The sequence below is a fragment of the Drosophila mojavensis genome, unplaced genomic scaffold (genome assembly GCF_018153725.1).
Source record: "Drosophila mojavensis isolate 15081-1352.22 unplaced genomic scaffold, ASM1815372v1 contig_74, whole genome shotgun sequence".
Lineage (NCBI taxonomy): Eukaryota > Metazoa > Arthropoda > Insecta > Diptera > Drosophilidae > Drosophila > Drosophila mojavensis.
In genome coordinates, this window is record NW_025318899.1 from 11207465 (window position 1) to 11221190 (window position 13726).

General features: G+C 47.5%; 3 protein-coding genes across 3 annotated transcripts; all 3 read right to left on the reverse strand.

Moving 5' to 3' along the window:
* Positions 1-1213: 1213 nt before the first annotated feature.
* Positions 1214-2960, reverse strand: LOC6582110. The gene is made up of 2 exons (XM_044010233.1): positions 1400-2960; positions 1214-1346 (listed from the first exon to the last, which is right to left on the reverse strand). Exons 1-2 carry the CDS (start codon positions 2626-2628, stop codon positions 1253-1255), a joined length of 1323 nt encoding a protein of 440 aa, XP_043866168.1. The 5' UTR covers positions 2629-2960; the 3' UTR covers positions 1214-1252.
* Positions 2961-3565: 605 nt separating this feature from the next.
* LOC6582111 lies at positions 3566-4441 on the reverse strand. Its single transcript, XM_032731020.1, has one exon. It carries the CDS (start codon positions 4439-4441, stop codon positions 3566-3568), a length of 876 nt encoding a protein of 291 aa, XP_032586911.1.
* A 91-nt stretch (positions 4442-4532) lies between these two features.
* Positions 4533-5876, reverse strand: LOC26527411. The gene is made up of 2 exons (XM_015162288.2): positions 4875-5876; positions 4533-4817 (listed from the first exon to the last, which is right to left on the reverse strand). The coding sequence occupies exons 1-2, from the start codon at positions 5871-5873 to the stop codon at positions 4533-4535; spliced, it is 1284 nt and encodes a 427-aa protein (XP_015017774.1). The 5' UTR covers positions 5874-5876.
* Positions 5877-13726: the final 7850 nt, after the last annotated feature.

Below are 13726 nucleotides of genomic sequence, written 5' to 3' on the forward strand. Positions count from 1 at the left end.
GACACGTGTAAAGCGAGTCAACGTAACTCGCAATTCGATACGCCCCAGCAAATATTTGACCCCAAAAGAAGGCAAAAGGGAGAAGAAGAAAATTTAAGCCCTTCGCGCTCTGCACTCGATGGCGGCGGCGGCCATTTGGCAGGCATTCAAGAAGCAACGGCAGCCATGGCCGCTGCATGGCGTCTACACAGCGCGACAAAATGGCCGACAAAATGGCGACAACATGGCTGAAGGAGCGCTTTAAAGCCATTAGGCTAGCCCTTAAAGAGATTAACAGCTGCAAATGGCCATCGACACGCGATAAGTGCAATTCCTGAGGTCGAGCAAAAACGAAAGTCAAAGCCAAGTGCTGACTCAGCTTATCATAGTAACTATTAAATTACACTGATAACTGCTTAGATTTATACTTATTTACTTGCTCTTCCCACACCCACACGACTTCAGGCAGCGTATAGCTTGTTCGGTGTGCATCACTTTTGACTTCTTGCCTTCTGTTGCGCTCTGTGATTGAATTTCCGGCCTGTGGTTGGATGCGCCAGTTGCGGCAGATGTTGCATATGCTCGTCTGTTGCCAGTTCGTGGCATGAAGTTTATTGAAATCGATCGACTTCCGCTTGAAGTGTGCTTTACTTTTTTCCTTTTTCATGTGATGTGCAGCCGATATTTGCATATAAGTAAAATGCGCCAGCGAATGCCTCAGATTTATGTTAATTTATTGAATTTCATTTGATTCGCACTGCCCTCTTTGCAATGTGCTGAAATCTTGCGTTGCGACTGCGAGCGCAAATTCAATCAGGTTTGTGCATAAATTACCACACAGCAAGTAAGCAGCATCAACAGCAACAACAACAACAACAGCAACAGCAAAAAAAAAGGTAAATTTCAGGCAACAACCCAGCGACAACAACAACAACTTGTTTCTTCTTTCACTTTATCTTTATAATGGCAAAAGTTTCAAGTTGAAAGCCTTCGTCCTTTATTTTTTGTTGCTTGTTGTTGTTGTTGTTGTCTACCTTTCTTGTAAATTTATGTGGAGAGAGTTTTTTGCTGGCCATCCGGGCTGGCCCTCGGGTCAGGTCGTTAAAATGAAGCTGCTGTTCATTATGTAATTGTGCTGCGTACAGGCTAAAGACACAGCATGCAGCTCTTTTTGCGGCTGTCATTTGAATAATTGATATGCTAATTTAATTATTGTTCAATTTGCACAGTTTATTGTGGCGCCGCTGAATGCTGAACGGGTTGACCCTTTGACCTAGCTGCGGCTCTGCAGGCGATCCAGCTCCACTTGCTGCAGATAGTCAACGACGGTGGTGCAGATCACCACCTGCAGCAGCATTTTGCAGCCGCTTGCGATGCCAGCAAACGTAATCACAGCGGTATTCGCCTTTGACTTCCAGGCCAAAATGCTGACGGAATGCGCACGATAGTCGACCAAGGGCAGGCGTGTGCTGAGCTGTAAGGGAGGGATGCATGGACATAGAGAATAATAATGCTATCAACAACAATGCTCACTAGGAAACCGATGATGTCCTTGCAGTCTCTGCGCTCACTGAATGACCTGGGAGATACCTGCTGCTTGCTGCTGGGCAGCTCAATCTTCCAGATGTTGCTGATAAGCTTATTCTGCTCTCGCTGCTGCAGCTTTGCAGCGCAGAGCAGCGGCAGCGTCATAGTGAGTATCCCAGTGAGCTCGAAGGCTGCGAGAATCAGTGCCTGGTCCCGGGTTTGTGGTATGGTTTCTTCACCCAGCCACTCCGCTTCCTCCTCCAGAGCGTCGATGGACTTGTGCCGCGACAGGATCACGTCCTCCTCGTAGCGGAACTCACTTACATAAGCACCACACTTGAGGCAAAGCAGGTAGAAGAGCCAACAGAAAACCAATCGAAAGTAGAAGGCAGCCAAGTGCTGAATGCGCTTGAGCAGAGGACAAACATGGAGCACTTGACGCAGCAGGTTGAGCTCATTGGGCTGCTGCAACTGCAACTGCTTGAGTAACTGGTTCAGCGACTGCAGCATCGCCGTGTGCAGCAGCAGCTGATAGAGGTATACGGTCAGCAGGAGCACCAGCAGCAGATTCATGGCGCACATCCCATAGTTGACGAAACTTTCGTCAAATGCCTGTGGGAAGTTGAAGCAGAGCAGGTTGAAGCTCAGCACGAGCAGCAGCAGGAGCTGAAAAATGCCCAGAAATAAGAGCAGCCAGGAGCACTTGAGCTGGAGTCGCTCGCGCAGCACAGACTCCAGATGCTTATAGACCAGCTGAGCTTGATCTACCATATACCAGAGCTGCAGCCTGCCGGACAAAAACATAATCAGCATCCACACATAGACGAGATTTCGTGCGAAGAGCATGAAGAAATCCACCACGTCCAGCTCCGGCCGCGTATCGGGCACAATTTCATTGTAGGTCGCATTGTTGTGCTCCGTCTCGCAGCGCAAGAGGAACTGTATAATGTTGAGGAGAATCAGCAGTATGCACGGCAAAGGCGTGAGAAAGGAGGAACAGCAGCCACGTCTCAGGCGATAGCGCTGATGCGCTCTGTCGAAGCTCAACTTCAGGAGCCCAACGCCATCCAGGAGCAGACACTGCGCCTTCAGCAGGATAAAAAGCAAGTTGAAGCGCCACATGCTGTTGCTAAACTGAAACGGGACTACATAATGGCAGCCGAATTCAATTATTGCGCTCAGCTGATTGATGGCTCACTCAAAGCCATCAAGGAATGCCAGCAATGGACTTGGCTAATTGTCTGCATAACATTAATATCGAAATGGCCTTTCATATGGCTATTATTGAAATTGATTTGCAATGTGTACAGAGAGAAAGAGAGAGGGAGAGGAAGAAAGGAAGAGTGAGAGAGAGACAGAGAGAGAGGGAGTGTGAGCCAGGTAGCTTGCAGTTCGCTCTTTCATTTGAAGAATTCATTTGGTCATGCGATTTTTTCCTCCTTTTTATTTAAAACTGCAGGAAACTGCAAGTTCAGTAGTTAATTTATAGTCTTTATAGTTTACTATTCACAATAAATTGTTATATTATAATATTTAATGTAAAGAAATACAAGAAATTAAATCTTTTCTAATTCGATTATTGCAAATCTTTCACAGTTTATTGTAGCTCAACTCAAATGATGACTGAAATGCTAGAGGCTTAAGCCCTCAGCTCTGCAGTCTATCCAGCTCCATTCGCTGCAGATAGTCAACGACGGTGGTGCAGAGCACCACCTGCAGCAGCATTTTGCAGCCGCCTGCAATGCCAGCAAACCTAATCACAGCGGCGTTCGTCTTTGGTCTGCAGGCCAGAAAGCTGATAGAATGCGGACGATAGTCGACCAAGGGCAGGCGTGTACGGAGCTGTAAAGGAGTTGCATATATATTGAATAGTTTGATATCTCAAGATATCTCTGCTTACCAAGAAGCTGATGATGTCCTTCTTTGGCCTGGCACTTCCTGGAAGCGCTTCCTGTTTGCTGCTGGGCAACTTAATGCTCCAGATGTTGTTGATAAGTTTCGTCTGCTCTCGCTGCTGCAGCTTTGCAGCGCAGAGCAGCAGCAGCAGCATGCTAAATGGTCAAGCCATCTCCACGGCTGCAAAGGACATGCTCAGTCGATTTGCTTTATACTGCTCGATTTGTACGCGAGGCTGCAACAACAGGTTCTTCTCGGAGCTGAGTTCGCTCACATAGGCACCACACTTGAGGGAAAGCTCGAGGAAGAGCCAACAGAATACCAAGCTGAAGTAGAAGGCAGCCAAGTGTTGTATGCGCTGCAGCAGAGGATAAACGTGCAGCACTTGCCGCAGCAGCTTGAGCTCGTTGGGCAGCTGCAGCTGCTTGAGCAGCTGATTCAGCGACTGCAGCATGCCAGTGTGCAGTAGGTGCCGAAAGAGCTGCAGGGAGAGCAGCAGCATGAAGACCAAGTGGAGTGCGCCCATCACATAGTTGCCATAGTGTAGCAATTCCAGCAGGACCAACTTCAAGCTGATCAGCAGGAACAGGAATAGCTGGCAAATGCCCAGCAACAGGAGCAGCCAGGAGCACTCCAGCACGAAGCGCTCTCGAAGCAGACGCTTCAGATGCCTAGTTGCCAGTTGGGCTTGATCTATCATGTGCCAGAGGTGCACTCGCCAATACAAATACACGATTAGTATCCACACATAGGCCAGGTTCTGGGTGAACTGACTGAAGAAGCCCATGGCCTTAAGCGCGACGCGTGCATTGGGCACATCCTTATCAGCGGCCTTCTCCCCGAAGCGCAAGATGAACTGCACAAAGTTAATGAAGATCAGCAGGAAGCACGGGAAATGTGCTAGAAACGAGGTCCAGAAGCCACGCCTCTGGCGATAGCGCTGACGAGCTCTATCGAACCTTAGCTTCAAGAGCCCGACACCATCGAGAGCCACACACTGCAGCCTAAGCAGGCCATAGAGCAAGTTGAGGCGCCACATGCTGTTAGAGAACTGAGGCGAAGGTAATTGAAAGCATTCATTCATTTATTGAGGGCTTCAGTTGATTGATGGCCACACATTGTCGCGCAGCTCACTCGATCTCATCAAGCTGATAGCTGCGATAGATCTGGCTAATTGTGTTGGTCACATTTATATCGAAATTGCCCTTCGTATAGCTGTCGTAGAAGTTAATTTGCATTGCCGGGTGCTGGCGCGAGTAGAGGTAGAGGCAGAGCAGAAACTGGCAGCCCACTCGGACGAAGGTGCGCAGCAGGATGGGCAGCGTCAATTGTAGATGTTTGGCGCCGACGCCCACGATGGCCAGGGGCAGAGGGACACAGCGACGCAGCTGCGTCACAGGCAAATTGCTGAAAAACTGCAAAAAGAGAATTAGATGAAGCCAAGAGGTACAGAGATCTGGGCAGGAACAGACCAGCATGCTGATGATGTCCCGCTTGTGCTGTGGCTTGATGCAGATCCGCTGTATGGGCAGGCCGAAGGGCATGGGCAGCGTCTGGTTGCGCAGCAGGCACCAGGAGCGCAGCTTGAAGTACTCCAGGCGATCTTCCATGCGCCGATAGTTGTCGTGGAACTGCCAGTGCTGGAGCTGCACGTCGTAGGAGCAGAGCATCAGTGTCAGAAATGTGAGCAGCAGCAGCAGCAGATGGGACGCCAATATGCGATCCATATTCAGCTGGTCGGAGGCTCGCCAGTCGGGCAGCAGCTTGCCGAAGCGGTACGCAATCAAGCCCAAGAAGCTAAGCAGATGCAATGCCAGGTAGCGCATGATGCGCCAATGCAGGCACCAGAGGCTCACCTGCTCGCGCAGCACGGTGCGCAGGATGCCCAGGCGGGAGCTCCGCATGTGCTGCTGCAGAAATGTGTTCAGCGCCCGGTAGATGCTGGCCAGCCAGATGAGATAGTTGCCCAGGAAGAGCAGGTGCATGTAGTAGATGAGCGAGGTGCCAGCTATGAAGCAGGCCTGGTAGTTGTAGTACACGTGGAACTGCCAGACGAACAGCCCCAGCACCTCGGCGGACAGCATCAGGGTGAGGCCGCACTCCCGCCAGAGGGGCACGCACATCCAGGTGCCCAGGACACGGTGCAGTGTGCCATGCGTTTGGCTGCAGGCGTTCAGGAGCGAGACGAGATGCTGGCGCAGCACCACAAAGTAGACGTAGAGCGGCACGAAGACCAGGAACAGCAGCCCGTCGTACACCCAGCCCTGGCTGAGCCACAGATAGCCCAGCGAGCTGATCATGTACATCAGGGTCATCATCTGCACATAGAACAGCTCGCCCCGCACGAACCGCGCCTCCTTCGTCCAGGTCAGATTGTAGAAGCCCAGATAGATGCCCAGCCGACCGATGACTCGCCACACGCAGAGTATGTGGCACAGGCAGAAGCCTTTGACCGTCGCATGCGTTCGCATCGCTGCCAGCTGCTGGCCACACTGAGCGCGAGACGCGCTCACACAGGAGCAGAAGGCAAATTTGTTGCCGTTGCATGTTAATTGGCTTTTACAGTGAATGATAAGTGCGACATTTATTCTGGCAGAGCTGCGAGTGGTGTGAGCGAGTCCTCGAACCACAACAACAAGCAATATTTCATGCTCTGTTTATTTTGCGGCGCAGTGCGACCTTTCATATTTTACACTCCGTTATGGGGTCATGAAATCGAGAGAGCACTCAAAATAGCATAAAGCTCAAATGGAATATGAGAGCCCTCTATAAAAGCGGCAAACTTCATCGGGCCGCTTTTTAATTCATATTTATCTTCGACGGCGTTTAAGGACCCGGGCCCGGCGGCAGCGATGATTTAAGAGGCATGTAAGCAGCCGTATGGAGCACGCATCGTATCGCTGTGTAAGTGTGCGATAAAAGCCGCCCATAACAATGACAAAAACTGCATGTTTTTATTACAAATTGCAATTGTGAAAATTTTATACATGGCCGCAGCCACATTGCCATCGTCGCATCGTGTCACATTCCACAGCCTCCTGCACCTGCAGCAACAAAGCCCAGAGAGGCGGAGGAGGAGAGCAAAGGCAAAAAAATACACTGGGCTGAATGGGGGGGGCAGGGCGCGGGCTGTGATAGTGTCGCCACAAATAAACTTCCGCACAAAAATTGGGCTGCATTTCCGGTGGGCCGCCTCGACAGTTTTTATGGCCGCTTTTTGCTGCGTGCTGCGCATAAAGCAAATGAATTTATTTTTTCCATTTTCAGCCCCTTTAAATTTCTTTTTCAATTTAAATTGTCCGATGGCTGGCAGCGCTAAAAAAAAAGGGAATAGTAAAGAAATAAAAGAAAGAGCTCGGCCAACGCTTTCTTTTAGTCGATTTCGGCTGCTATAAATTTGTGCATGTTTTCATTAGTTGTCAGCGCTGCTTTTGATGATTTATGCATGTTTTTGCATCCATCCACTTTGCACGCGGAGCTGGTGGAAAAAACAAAATAAATATCTATTAAAAATTTAGTTGATGTTGCAAATGTTTTTCAGCCAATGCAAATGGCGGCAGCTGTCCGGGGTCGAGCGACAATGTTCATATCAAAATACTTTTCATAGAGTGATATTAATGAACTTTTAAGATGGGGATTTGATGTATTTATTTTTGATATATGTGCTATATGCTATTATATATATATATGTGTATTAATATATGTTCAGCATTCAAAAATTAAATTTATAAATAAATGTTTAAATATTTTTAAACTCGTCATAATATTTATCATCTATCTAAAATAGAATGTTGGATATTATTTATTCTTTTATTTTACTCAATTAATTTATATATTATATTGAAGTGTTCTAATTAGTCTAAAGGGTTTCCCTTATCATTCTACACAGGGACATATTTTTTTACAAAATTTATTTTAATAAAAATACAACAGCTATAGCTCAGTCTGTCTGCCGATATGCAATGGGACTATAACAAAGAGCTAACTTGATTATGCAGGATAATTAAAATACCTGTGGAACATATTAAAATATGCTTTATTCCTTTAATCCTCGAAGCCTCTTAAAGGATATGCCTACCCTGAAAATATAGCTGCAGCAGTAGCTAAGACAGCAGCCGCCTCAATCGACTCGGTTTTCCTGCCTCGGCATCTGGGATACAGACTGCTGCTCGAGCTGCTAACGACGTGGCTGATGGTAATGCTGATATGCACAGCCTTTTGGGTACGTTGTGTTGGTGGTGCCGCAGCTCCAGTGACTGGCTTCGCTGCTGCTGCTCTTCTCCTGCTGGCGCTGCTTCTCCTGCTGCTGCTGTTCACACTGATGGCTCTAATGATTGTTTGTCAAACATGCTCGTTGCTGTTGGAGTTTGGGTCCGTCCCCTGGCTAGTGTTCGGTGTGCGCCCGGGGCTTCTTATTGAATTCCAGCGGCGCCTCGTCTGCTCTGTCCTTTTGCCGCCGACATGCACAGGATTTTAAAATGCCACATAAAGGCGCACCGAGTGCTGCGACATGAATGCCAAGTTGAAATGACAAAGCAAACGCCGAGAAAAAATAGGGACGAGGAAAATAGGCAGCAGAGAATGGAGCGTGAGTAAAGAAGATGTGAGAACGAGTGAGCCGCTTAAGGTTGACATTTTTGGGTTATGCTGCGATGAACCAATGAACATGCCAAAATACTCACGTGCCCGGGCATGCAAATCCTCTAATGGCTGCCGATGTGGGAGCTGGCGCAGGCACCGATTGAGAGTTGGACCTGAACAAATTAATCGTTCAGCCAGTGCCAGCGCCAGGGCCAGTGCCAGGGCCATGGCGAGCGGGCTAACTTTGAGCTGGTAGCGCGTAGTTCCCAGTTTGGAAATAAATTAGTTTGCCGCGTGCGCGATTGGCGACGCAAATCTGAAGTGGGTCTGACAGCGGTGCCACGCAGGAAGCGGGAGTGGGGGGGAGGGGAGTGGCGAGCGGATGGAGCTTTGCATGGGTGGAATGTGCTACCAATAATTTTTACTGCCATTAGAAGCATTCAAATTTTTTTCTTTAAAATATTTAAGCTTAGTTTTCGACAAGCACATATCGATTTTGGTGGCTGGTGGCTGGTGGCTGGTGTTTGGTGGTTGGTGGTGCATATTGCGCCTGCTCGAATGGCGCTAATTGAAGTGGTTGCCTGCTCAATGTGTGCAGCCATCAATTACTCGCACTTCACAAATGCTTTTTCGTGCTTTTCGCGCTAAAAGCATTTACACAGTCCGTCATCGCATTAGCGACCAAGCGACCAAGCGCCCCACTAAATTGTTATTGTTTTTTGTGTACCCTAACCAGACGAGAAGGGTACTCGAGCCATGTCAGAGTGGTTGGCACGTGTAATTACGAGGGGCAGCAGCGGTGCTCTCTTCTACTTGCTCCTCAGCACTTTTCCATCCGCTTGAATGCACCTTGTCTGCTCTCCATTTCCCTTTTACTGCAGCTCTGCTCTTTCTTATCTTTGCTCTTTGTCTACCTTTGGCTTTGAGCTGTTTTACTATGATTTCCTCTGTTGCTTTGCTTTGCTTTGAGTGAATTCTTAACGTGATCATTTTCGTTTAAAGTAATAGAAGTAACTGAGAATATTTCAATTCCCCTCTCAATTCATCTCTGCTCTTTCTTATCTCTATCTTTTGTCCATCTCTGGCTTTGAGCTGATATCCTTTGTTGCTTTTACCCTGAGTGAACTCTTAAAGGAATATAAGTGCATTTCATTTTATAGGTAAGTGTATTCAAGTTTTCATCTGTCGCTGGTTATTTTGTTGCACCATTTCGACTGTTCGACTGTTTCGTATTGTTGGTGCTGTGGAGCACCTTTAGGGCTACTGTTTGTCCTGGACAACGTCTATTACAATGAGGTCTCGAAGAGATTCGAACTGGCCCAGCAAACACTTATCTACTGCGGCTGTTTGTGCTCAATCTATTCGCGTGGATTTCCGTGGTTTACTTAGCCGGCGCTGATTGCCAAATTGATGGATACCTTCACTGGCTGGCACGCCTCCTGCTCCTCGTCCTGCTTCCTTTATCTCTGTACACACGCCACTGGCTGCTCAATGAGATGGCTGTGGTGCAGTGAGGGTGGACAGTCCACTGGCTACCAATGGCTGCTTTGTGTGGTCTTCTCTCTATGCTCAGCTGTTATCTGCAGCTGCTGCTGCACTTCAATTGCTTCATTTGGCTAAACTGCTGCTATGTGGCCATAAATCGAATGCTCGCCGCTTCCTTGAGAAGCCGAAAGATACAGCGACACATGACACATTACTTTGGCGTTTATTTGCTATCGCTCTTGCTGCTGATGCTGCACAAGTTGCACTCGTCTGTTGGAGCTGCATCTGGACGTCGTTATTGTTCTCTGGCAACTGCAGCAGCTCACATACGGGGCAAATCTCTTAAGCCAGATCATTATTCTGCTGTTGCTGCTGCTGCTGCTGGTTGGGCGAGATTTTTGCAGAGAGCGCACAAAATGCGAGCAGAGCCTCTGGCGATGTGGTGCTGTGGCTGCTGAGCCACAACTTTTGTTGCCACAGCTGCACCAAAGCATCACAGATGCCGCATCAAACAATTTCGGGATGAGGCAGATCTAAGGGTAAGCCCAAGGATTATTGCTGCCATTAACAAAACTTTTAATTCATTCCAATCCTTTACAGCTCTGCACTGGCCATCAGCTGCACTGACCAGATCAGCTGCTCAGCAAGCGGATGATGCTCTGTCAGCTGAAGGAGCTGCCCCTAATTCGAATGCGCTTTAAAGAGCACTGCATGAGCATGAGCTGGGCGTCCGATGGTCCACCTGAGCATAGCTCCAAGCTGCCTGGCATCAACTGGACGATAAAACTCTAAGGCTATTTTAAAGGGAGTCCTAGTATATAATACTACTATATATATGCATTAGAAATAAAAAAAATATATATATTAAAAATATATATATTAATATAAATCGAAAGCAAAGCTGTTGAAAATTCAACTAAATCAACCATAAACTCGACCCTCTCTCGCTCTCTCTCCCTCCCACACACACACACACATACACACCCACACAGAGCGGCTGCTAAGAGCTATAATAGGCAGATAGAAATCTATTAAATCTCTTTATGGCTGAGTTATGAGAGGCTGCCAACCTAATTAGCTGCTGTCCCATAGGCTATAGCCGTGCAGCATGGCGTATGATTAACACGACTAATGAACGCCTTCCGCGCTCAGCTGTAAATGATTGAATTAAATCATCGCCCCCCCTTCGACTAGGCGCAATCAATTCAATTATGCCCGAGCTAAATACAAGAAGAAGAAGAAGAAGAAGTAAAAAGCGAACTACACAGTTCAGTTCATTGGGCATGGGTTAAACTTTTTGCCAGCTTGAGCTTTCATCTCTGGATTCAGTCGAAACTATTTGCCTGCAACTTGTGCAGTTGACTGGAAAATTATGTCGATTAGCTGCATTAGGGGATGCATGGCAGGGCTGCCACGCCCACTCACTGATAAGTCACGCCCAGCGTAAGCTCTGAGCATAATTGGAATGTGCAGCAGTAGTTGTGGGCGTGGCCCGGCCTGGCCCGTCCTGGCCCGTCCTGGCTTGGCTTCACTGCTTGTAATTTGACAAAATTTGCCAAAAAGCAAAAGCATTTAGTATTTAACACTCCACAACATTCAGTTGTCAACACAATGGCAAGGCTGCCCGGCCGGAGCATGTGTGGCGGGCTGAGCGCAAAGTGCGAAGAGTTTTACGTATTGCAATTTGTGCAAAATGCAAATTTCCTCACTGATGACAGCGGCAATTTTGTGCACCATTGTTGTCGCCGACTGTGTGTTGTTGTTGTCATTGTTGTTGCCCTTGTTGTTGCTGTTGTTTGTATACATCCATTGTTTGGTCATACAAGCAGACAGTGCTGTGCAGTTGAGTGTGGCCGTGCAGTGAAAGGCTCGAGCATAAACAGTGTTTGCCCTGAAAGGAGTTTGGCATAGACCGCCGCCATAAACAACCATCTATGGGGAACTGTTTCTATGCATATGCCCGGCGCTGTGACTGAAAGTCTGCCACGCAGCAATAAACACAGCCAGAGCTGCAAGCAGCTTGGCAGCAGACAAGCCACATGGAATTTTCCACGATGCCAGCTCTCTCTCTCTCTCTGTCTATCTCTCTCTCTCTCTCTCTCTCTCTCTGTTTCTGCTTTTCAAGCTCTCTTACTCTTCTTTTCACTCTATCTCGCTTTCGCTTTGATTAACAATGATGTGCATTATTTTTGCAAATAAACTTGGCCAAGCCACATGAGCTAGGAAAGGCGGAGAACAACTTTCGCCTGTTGTTGTTGTTGTTGCTGTTGTTGTTTGCCATTTTGTATGCTGGGCAATTTGGCTCAAGTTGCATTTATTGATTTATTACAATGACAGCTTACAGCTTCAATCATTGTCAGCAGCAAGAATTTCCGAAAACCCTCACACACACACACACACAAATGCACATACTAAGCGCATACCTCATGGTTGTCATAATTGCGCATTTGGGTGCAAGGTCTTGGCGACGACTACTCGCTCACTCACACTCACACCCACACCCACACTCACTCTGGCACTCACATTCTGATTCACATTCACATTCCCCACAGTCTCACACACACACACACGAAGGCAAATGGCAAACGGAAGCTTTTAAGCAAACAGGATATGCTGTGAGCAGCTTTGGCTGGGGAAGGGTTGGGCTGGGGCTGGGGCGTGGCTGGGGCTTGGGCTGTGTTAGGTGGGAGGCCAAACAGGATCTAGATGGAACAATAGTACGAGCAGTTGCAAGTCCGGCTTGGAGGCGGCTTTGCCAGCCGAAATGAAAACAAAACATTTGTTATGCAAAGCCTTTGATGTTGTCCTTGGGCGCACTGAGTGCAGGATGCAGCCAACAACTTGTCAATGACAAAATCAGTTTCCCATTAAACGGGCACAAGAAAAACATTTTCCCTTAGCCATACTTTCGAATGTTGTTAAAGTTATTCGCTTTGAGCCGCTGCCAAATGGGTCAACGGCGATTGTGCAGCTGTAACTTTGTTGTCCACACAAAAACTTTGGCGGCTTAGTTCCAAGAAATGAACACAGACGTACGCCTACACATACACACTCGCACACTCGCACACACATACACCAATACAGAGTGAGAAAATAATTAAGGTCCTTCAAGCTTATTGACTTTTTCCCGGGCGTTGCTGAAAAGTTTTGTGTGCTCAAAAATTCAGTGCGTCGGGCAGATAATAATTAGGCGCAAAAGGGAAAGGACAAAGGCCAGGAAGTGGCCAACGCCGAAAAAAGGGACGCTCGATAAATAAATATGCCAGGCAGCCAGGCTGGGCGAGTCCTTTAATGCCCACAACATTCGGACAGAAGCCGGTGCAGGTGCACTTAGCAGGCAATTGCGGGATAATTTAATTAGGTGCCGCTGGCAGGCACAAGGATAACAGGATAATGATAACAAAATAAGCAATCCAGCTAGCCCCAGCCCCCCGCCCCAGCCCTCACGCCGGAATGCCAACGATAAAAAGGCGCCATAGAACAGAGATAAAATGTGCGGTAAATTAAATGAAAAATGGCGTCGACGCTGCCCGGGCTATTATAAAGCGTGTAACTGGCCGATAACAGCGATATCGGCAGGCTTATATAAATTGCAGCAGCCCGACTTAATTGAGTGGCCCCTCCAGCTAACAGAAGCCCATTCACCATTTGCGCTCACTCTTTGCCTGAGCACCTGTGTGTGTGCGTGTGTGTGTGTGTGTGCGGGTGTCGGTGTGTCGGCGTCTGTGTGAAATGGCGAACGGAAGTGCAAAAGTTGTCGCCGGATGTGGAGAGCACAGGTAACAGCTGGCCCAGTGGCGATACCTAAAGCAGCTCGAATCGAACATAATTAGCTCGCAAATTATTCAAGCAGCAATTAAATCGACCCAAAAAGGATAACGGATAATGGATAATTCAGGTTTTCGGCTACTAATTAATCGCAGCTGCCAACGCAATCGAAAATTCAACAAATTGTCAATATAAATTTAATTATGAGCTTAAATCGATATAAACAAAGACCATGAAATAAACCTTATTGTTTACTGGCAGAAGATACCCTGTATGGCAGAGAGAGAGTGAATGTCATTATAGATAATGAAATGTGTACATTATAGGATACCCTATATTGCTTTGAATAGTTTAATATAGAAGAATATATTATAGTAGAGTATAAGTTATATATAAGTTAAAGCACATTCACATCTACTGGTAAGTATTGAACAATACTTATGCGAAGATACCCTGTAAACTGTTTGCTAAAGATTAATACTACAGTTTA